Below are 8,617 nucleotides of genomic sequence, written 5' to 3' on the forward strand. Positions count from 1 at the left end.
AGGCGGAAGGATCACTGGAGCCCAGCAGGTCGAGGCTGCGGTGGCTGGAAGCGGCCACTGCACTCCAGTCTAGGTGACAGAGTGAGACTCCAACTCAAAAAAAAAAAAAAGAAAGAAATACCACTGCATGCCTGCTAGGTTCTGATCAAAAAGATAGACAATAGCAAATGTTGTCGAGGATGTGAATAAGTAGAACCCTCATTCACTGCTGGTAGAAATGTAAAATGGTATAGCCACTTTGAAAAACAGTTCCTCAAAATATTAAACACAGAGTTTTACCATGTAATTCAGCCGTTTCACTCCTAGTATGTACCCACATTGACTGAAATTAAGGCAGATAAAAGATTTATTGGGAGACACACCAAAGTTTACTACAAGTTAGAATGTCTTTTTCTTTTTCTTTCTTTTTTTTAGAGACAGAGTCTTGTTCTGTTACTCAGGCTGGAGTGCCATGGTGCAATCATAGCTCACTGTAGCTCAAATTCCTGGGTTCAAGTGATCCTTCCATCTCAGCCTACCAAGTAGCTAGGGTTACAGGCATGGGCCTCTTTGCCTGGCCTGGAATGTTTTTAGAGAAAGTTTAGGAAAAAGGAGAGGGACTTTACCTTGAAGTTGTCCCTTTTCATTGGAAGATACAATACAGAGGTTACAATTACTGGCTACAGATGACTACCTACCAGCTAAAATGTTACAGCACAAGACAATCAGTAAAACTTCATGGTTCAGAAACAAATCAGTGTTAGTGGGTTCCGTATTAATCAGCACATCAACAGTTTCTTTACTCAGCAACAAGATGTAAACCATGCATCATAAGATCTTCCCCAGGTGGTTAATTTGGAAGCCTGCCAGAGGGGGCATGTAGGTTAGCACCCAAAAGAGATGAAAACATATATTCACACAAAAACTTGCACACAAATGTTCATAGCGGTACTATTCACAGGAGACAAAATGTGCAAACAACTCAAATGCCCACCAACTGATAAATAAAATGTTATATCCATACAATGGAATGTCATTCTGTCATAAGAAGGGACGACGTACTGATACACATTTCAATACGAATGAGCATTACAAACAATATGCTAAAAGGCTGGTCACAAAGACCAGTATTGTATGATTCCATTGGCACGGAAAGCAAGTCAGTAGACACAGAAAGCTTGTCAGTGGTTGCCAGAAGTTGAGGGGAGGAAAGAGTGGGAGTATTGAATGTTTAGATACACAAACACGTACCATGGTGTCACAACTCCCTACAGTATTCAGCACAGTCACCTACTGTCCAAGCTTGTAGCCTAAAAGCAATAGCCTCTTCCGTAAAGCCTGGCGTGTGGTAGACTAGACCATCTAGGCGTGTGTAAGTACACTCCGTGGTGATCGCACAATGACAAAATCACCTAACGCATTTCTCAGAATGTGTCCCCGTTGTGAAGTGACGCATGACTGTATTTTTGTTTCTTATTGCACCAACCCTGAGACATATGTCGGGCTGATAATAGTCCTCTAGTCTTTGGGGTGGATTTCATCCAAAGTCTCAGGGCTTGTAGGTTAGAAAGCCAGGCCCCAGGCCCAAAGGCCTGCTTTCTAATCTCTCTTTTGATTGGATGATCTTAATCTTTGCTAAAAGCAATGTTTAGAGCTTGGAGCAGTAGTAATTCTATCCAAAGCACGTGTTAACCTGTGTCAGGTTCCATTTTCTATATTAATTACCTATCAAATGACACCAAGTCCAAAAAGCCTCTGGACTTCAGGACCTGAGTTTAATTCATAGAAATGTTCTCCTAATCCCTAGCCTTTAACCAATATGACTTGTTCCTCACAAAGCTGACGCAATCTGGCCACATAGTTTAGGGACCTAAAGGTTAAATTGTTCTTGACGTACTCAGGTGTACACTATTATGATTCCTTATTCTCTAAACCGGGTAATCCACTATCAGCCTTCACCCACCTGTTTGGTAGGAAAGACTCCACTGGCCTTATTTTGGGCAGAACCCTCCAGGTCCCTAATGTCACACAAGAGTTTTGGGATGTCCTAGAGCCGGATCATCTACGGAAGGGGTCTGTCATCACCTGTCCAAGATGTTCACCACTGTATGGTCCTATGAAGCAGACAACTCACCTGCTTCCCTGTGAACCTGAGGCACATGGGACTCCCAGAGACAGGAAGCCTTGGGGCCTAGAAGCCCGTCTTAGTGGCTGCTCCATTCCTAGCTGTGTTCCAGGAGGATGCTGGTCACCGTCACTCCAGGACTGCAGAGGCTTCTTCTATCTGAGGGGGATTCCTTAAGACTGCCCCTTTAGTAATGGGTCGGTCTGCTTCTTCCTCTCCACTCCTGGGAGCCTTTCCTGCCTCAGGCTTCTTTTAAGTAGAAAATGGGGCTTCTCTTCCCTGTCTTTTAGGGACAGGAAATATCTGGTTCTGTCCTTCATTCGAGTTCTAAAGCTTCTAGAACTTCTAAGCAAGGCACTCAAAGACATGGCTGTCTTCCCTCGAAGGAAAGGGGTTGGTACCTGATTTAGTCTCTGCTTAATATCCCAAGATATCATTGAGCTGGGGAATTTTTTTGAGCCGAGGTATTTTTTACAAAGTACTTAGAACTGTGCCTGGCATGTCTAAAGACTGCCAAATAAATTATTTTAAGTGTGTTCTCGTGAGTGGGTGAGCAAAGGCAAGCCTAGGGTTGCTCCCTTTCTGCATTTATTCTCTAGAAAACTCTTCTAAAGATTTTAAATAAAGGAGCCTAGTCCAAGCTAGGTGTATATACGGTGACCTAGAATAAATTATTCCTATAGTTCAGTTACAAGACAGATGGTTTTCTGTTTCAGATTTGTAAATACGTTTGATGAGACCATCAGCATCACAATGAGTGGGAAAGTTTATGACAATGTCACCAGTTACAGTGCCAGCAATTATCAGTTTTTTACCTTTGGCATGTGAGTACCTGAACTGAACACTTTGCTTCAAAGTTCAATGATTTCAAGTTTTTTTCTTAAAAAAAAAATACACCGGTGGTTTTAATACTATGAATATTAACCTGTATTATTCTTTCTTTCAATAGAAAAAGCTTCACAATAAACTCAACAGGGATTTTACCACATTGTCCGCGTGATTTCAAAACTTTCTACCTTGGATTTGGTAGTGCTTATACCTATGTAATCAAAAGGAAGGTTAGTAACTCATTCCATCGTATCAGAAGTTCCACTCGATCTTTATTGAAATGAAGCTTCACACACATTTAGGGAATAATCATGATTTAACTAGAGAAATATTTAGGATCTGTGTTTTAAATGGGCCTAGAATTCATTCGGTCCATCACTAATTCTTTAACTTATTGTTGACTGGTTAACCATTAGAATAAAACTAAGCAAACTGACTTCCTCTGGCTAAAAGTTCATGTGGCCAATATCTGATGCTTCCTTATAGACTATGAACATGGACTTTGGGAACTTATACATCCAAGAGATGGCAATGTGTTAAAATGACTTCCAATCTACTCTTTTATTTAAAAGGAAAATACTTGTGGACATATTTTCAAATCTCACCAAGGCCATCCCACCACAAATGTAAAATGCAGTGTTGCATATTTACATTGAAAATGTGTACTTTCCTGATAAACTGTGTAATGTAACCCTGAAGATCAAACTCAACTTGCCTGTCTGAACTGTTTTTATTTTAGAAACTGTCTCGACTTTAATCTCTTTTCCCCACTTTTGCCTTACTGGTGTAGGCTGATGGCTGCCCAGAAGTGAAGGAATTTGAAGATATTTCACCCAACACGGTTAACATGGCACTGCAAATCCCGCAGTATTTTCTCCTCACCTGTGGCGAGGTGGTCTTCTCTGTCACGGGATTGGAGTTCTCATATTCTCAGGTTTCTAGTTCACTGTTTTTACCACCCCTCTGCTATAGCCCTGACTTCAGGAAATGATGGAGGGACTTGAACCTGCAATAGCTGTATGCTTATAGTTTTAGAACATTCAAAAAAAGAGGTATAGTTCAACTTCAAGTGCATGTGCTGTAACCTAGAATAAATTATTCCATGGTTCAGTTATAAGACAGATGGTTTTCTGTTTCAGATTTGTAAATACTTTATGCACCCCTGTGCTGTTAGAAAAATGTTACCTCTATTGTTTCTTCAGAGTACAGGAAGGGGGAAAAAAACAGAGAAAGAAAAATGTTGTCTATATTGGAGTTCATCTATCTTGGGCATTCAAGAAAAGCTTTTCATGCTATGTATCGGTTGCCTACCAATTTTCCACAATTTAATTTCAAAGCATTCAAGGCATTTTGGTATCTTCCACAGAGCGAGGTCTTGGAGATCACTAAACCTTGTCTTTTCTGAATTAGAATATTGCTCTGTTCAGCTTTGCGTATGCATATATCCATGTGTTTCTGTGTTCCCATAGTCATACACTGGAGATTTAGAGTCCCAAGTGGCAAAACCTTTATTCATGGCCGCTACAGAGTTATGAGGGTTGGTAGATTCTACTTTCTGAAATAGCCAAATATTACTACCTATTCATAAAAGTGCTCAATTACAGGTCTGTGTTCTCTTTATCATTTAGTTGAGGTCCCTTGGTTGTGCCTAGTAAACATACCAGAAAAGCTTTAAAACAAGCTTTAAAATATGACTACTTTTAAGTATTCTGGACTAGTGAGGCAAATTTTGTCGATACCTAAATTAGAGCTTTTAATTTTGGACATTTGTCAAAACTCCAGTTACAGTCACCGCATCCCACAATGCCTAGTCCCTTCCGTGTGTGTAGTAAAGATGGCCAAGATCCGTTGGACAGTCTCTGTGACAACCTCTTCATCTAATAAAGGAGATAACTGTAAGACAGGTGACAAGAGTTTGAAGCGATTTTGGTCAATGACAGGGAAGCCACAAGAGGGCGAGCTTGTGTCCCGGAGAGAAGCCTCCATCTTGAGGGAAGATCATGCCTTGCTAGGTAACTTTGGAAACTCTCCTGTCGAGATAGAATCGGCTCGTCTGTAGATTTGTCCATTTAACTCAACTCTGCAAGGATGTGGGGAGTGAAACAAGGGATTCGTGTGTGCTGATCCACGAGTGTTTGGGTGTCTTGTTACCCAAGTGATATCCCTTTATTGAAGCAAACCAGCCTTCTCATAGGCATTCTTAGGGTAAACCGCTTGCTGAAATGAGTCTGTGAGTTGTGTCCTCCTGCTCTGAGGGTAGAGGTAGACTGAGATCCCCTCTGCTTTGTTTCCTCAGGCTCCTTCCAACATGAAGTCGGTGCTTCAGGCCGGATGGCTACTGACGGTGGCCGTGGGCAACATCATTGTGCTCATTGTGGCGGGGGCAGGCCAGTTCAGCAAACAGGTACGGAGTAGGGAAGGAGATGGCACATATCTCTCTCGGTCTTATCTACCGTGTTGGCCCTCCCAAGTCATCTCTCTGGTCTATGTGGCTACTGGGGCTGATGGCCCAGGGCTGTGACCAGATAACCTCATGGCAAAATATCGGCTGATTCTTCTTGTTTCCATTTGGCATTAACACTGTTGGAAATGGATACATGGACAACCAAAGTAACCAGATTGGGTTAACATACACACGCCCTTATATGGTTTACTATCAAAGAAATGTCTCTCTTAGCTTCAATGACTGCAACGTAATAGCCTCAAAGCAGACACGTTATCCAGACACTTCCATAACACTTGAAGTTAAAGTCATTCTAGAGGTGGTTGTTATTTTTGTCCAGCTAAAATAGAATGAGGGCTTTCTGAAACTTAAACTGTTTCCTTTAGCGCTGTAGCATATCTGCCTCATCAGGGAGTTATCTACTATCCCATCAGTTTCATTATTTCCTACATGGGGTCCCATCAGATACAGTATGAGTAGCTTTTCTTGAATGCCCCAGAAAGATAGATGTCAATATACATAACATATTCTTTTCTCTCTCTCTTTTTTTTTTTTTTGAGTTGAAGTCTCACTCTGTCGCCCAGGCTGGAGTGCAATGGCACTGCACAATGCCACCTCAGCCTTGACGTGCTAGGCTCAGGCGATCCTTCCGCCTTAGCCTTTCAAGGAGCTGGAACTACAGGCATGTGCCACCACTCCCGGCTAATTTTTTGATTTACTGTAAAGACGAGGCCTCGCCAAGTTGCCCAGGCTGGTCTCGAACCTGTGGGGTCAGGCAATCCTCTCACCTCGGCCTCCATGAGATGTGCTTATGCTGCGTGCTTACAAGCTCCAGATACTTCCAAGGGATAATGTGGGGATCTTAACCTGCTAAAGTTCAACACATTATTCTCTCCCTCAAGGGTATTCCTTGGTGTTCCCTTGATCCCTGTCCTTCCAGGGGCCAGCCATGTGTCTTAGGCTTGGATCTTCAGAAATGTTATCTCATCTTCCCAAAGTCTTTTGTTTCTGCAGCCCAATGCTGTTAGGAAAGTGTTATCTCTATTGTTTCTTCAGAGTGGGGGATGGAGAGAGCCAGGCACGGTGACTCGTGCCTATAATCCCAGCACTTTGGGAGGCTGAGGTGAGAGGACTGCCTGAGCCCACAGGCTCGAGACGAGCCTGGACAACTTGGCGAGGCCTCGTCTTGATAGTAAATCAAAAAATTAGCCAGGCGTGGTGGCACGTGCCTGTAGTTCCAGCTCCTTGGAAGGCTGAGGCGGAAGGATCACCTGAGCCTAGCACATCAAGGCTGAGGTGGCACTGTGCAGTGCCATTGTACTCCAGCCTGGGCGACAGAGTGAGACTCCAACTCAAAAAAAAAAAAAAAAGAGAGAGAAAGGAATATGTTATGTATATTGACATCTATCTTTCTGGGGCATTCAAGAAAAGCTACCCATACTGTATCTGTGTTGTTTATCTACCAATTTTCCACAATTTAATTTCAGAGTACCTTCCATCTGGACACAGCAAGTATCTGCTGATTCTTCTTGTTTTCATATGGTGTCACACAGTTGGAAACTGACAACCGAAATAACTAGATTGGGTTAATGTACCTATTCCCTTGTGTGGTTTACTATAAAACAAAATGTCTCTCTTAGCTTCAATGAATGCAGCTTAATGACCCAAAGCAGACACATTATCTAGAAACTTCCATAACACCCGAAGTGAAGGCCATCCTAGAGGTGGTTGTAATTGCACGTAATGTACATGCAATATATACATTAATGTGACCTGTATTCCTTTTCTTTTTCTTGTTCCAACTCCAATTCCTTCAAAGTGGGCTGAATACGTCCTATTTGCCGCATTGCTTCTGGTCGTCTGCGTAATATTTGCCATCATGGCTCGATTTTATACTTACATCAATCCAGCAGAGATTGAAGCTCAATTTGATGAGGAAGAAAAGAAAAAGAGTGCGGAAAAGAATAACCTATATTGCACATTGGGGCCCATGCCACAGACACAGATGTGAAGGTCAGGAAGAGAGCGGAGGAGGGACTGGGCCCAGCATATGCCCTGACCTCTCCTCAGGTGTCAGGACACACCACTGGATGGTCCCTGATGGGGAAGACTTCAGAACCAGGAACGAAACTATGAAAGATTTTATCTATGCAACCAGCAATGAATTTAGAACTCCAGAAGTAGTCTTGTTTTTGTTTGTTTGCTTTTTGGGGGGTTTTTTAGTCATATTTAAACCACACACACAAACACAAATACATGCACACACATTTTTACAACCCTGAGAGCATATCTTGCATTTGTCTTCTTTCCAGTCACACAAAATGAAGCTATTTTGGACTAACTTAATGCTGAAACGGTAACAAAGTTCCATATTCCATATTGTTTACGTTCTAACACTCTTATGAAAATTATCCCTAAGGAAGCAGGAGCCAATGCCAAAAGTCAATTTATAAGTTTTTGAATAGTATCCAATAAGGACCATCTAGTGTTAACTGATAACCTTACATTCTGTTCTTTGTTTTGTTTTTTTACTCCCTACCTCTTTTTAAATTATGTATAACTCAAAAAGACTGCTCAGGTGAAGGCCAGTGATAATTTTGAAGTTTCGATGGTATGAAATAAACTTCTGTTCTTAAAAATGAGTGTTTGTGTATCTTTGGATAGGGTAAAAACAATCCTTAATATGCTATATGATTCTTAAAGATGTACATGCTCACTGAAATTTCATAAGAAATTGGTAAAAGCATTAACAAAAGCTATGCCCACATATGGTAAATCCCAAATATGAAACATCAAGGTTTGTTTCTTCCTGGTATTTTTTCCAGGGATGGATGGATGGACAGATAGGTAAGTGGGTAGATAGATTTCTCTTTTATTATTAGGATTTTTCTACGTACCTGTTTGTGTGTTAACTTAAAGTGCTTGTCTCAATGCTTATAGACATTTTCCTCCTGGAGTAAAAATTCATCCAAAACATTGAAAACACGTAAGGCCTAATTCATCTTATAGATATTTATCATTTAACTATCCGAGGTATCAGATCTAGAATGATTCTATCCTTTGACACTCCTATACAAAAATAAGCAACAGTTCTTGGACAAACTCATGCTCAGCTCTGAAGACTGAAACTGGTTCCTGGATTAGAAAGAATAGTTTGGGTTTGGCTTCCAAGACGCTTCCTATACAAACCTGTCATTGCACAGCATGGCTGCATTGAAAGGCGAGACTCAGATTCCAGAGTG

The 8,617-nt window shown here is 41.5% G+C and overlaps 1 protein-coding gene across 1 annotated transcript in view; it reads left to right on the plus strand.

Annotated features, from left to right (window-relative positions):
- Positions 1 to 7,523, plus strand: part of SLC15A1 (solute carrier family 15 member 1) — a 40,761-nt gene extending 33,238 nt beyond the window's left edge. Inside the window, exons 18-22 of the mRNA XM_021718819.1 lie at positions 2,821 to 2,928; positions 3,054 to 3,162; positions 3,723 to 3,866; positions 5,229 to 5,336; positions 7,195 to 7,523. Of these exons, the coding sequence (XP_021574494.1) occupies positions 2,821 to 2,928; positions 3,054 to 3,162; positions 3,723 to 3,866; positions 5,229 to 5,336; positions 7,195 to 7,386 (661 nt within the window). The 3' untranslated portion in view covers positions 7,387 to 7,523. The remainder of the gene's footprint in view (positions 1 to 2,820; positions 2,929 to 3,053; positions 3,163 to 3,722; positions 3,867 to 5,228; positions 5,337 to 7,194) is intronic.
- The last annotated feature ends 1,094 nt before the right edge of the window (positions 7,524 to 8,617 follow it).

The sequence above is a fragment of the Carlito syrichta genome, unplaced genomic scaffold (genome assembly GCF_000164805.1).
Source record: "Carlito syrichta isolate Samal-C Ts95f unplaced genomic scaffold, Tarsius_syrichta-2.0.1 Scaffold313642, whole genome shotgun sequence".
Classification (NCBI taxonomy): Eukaryota; Metazoa; Chordata; class Mammalia; order Primates; family Tarsiidae; genus Carlito; species Carlito syrichta.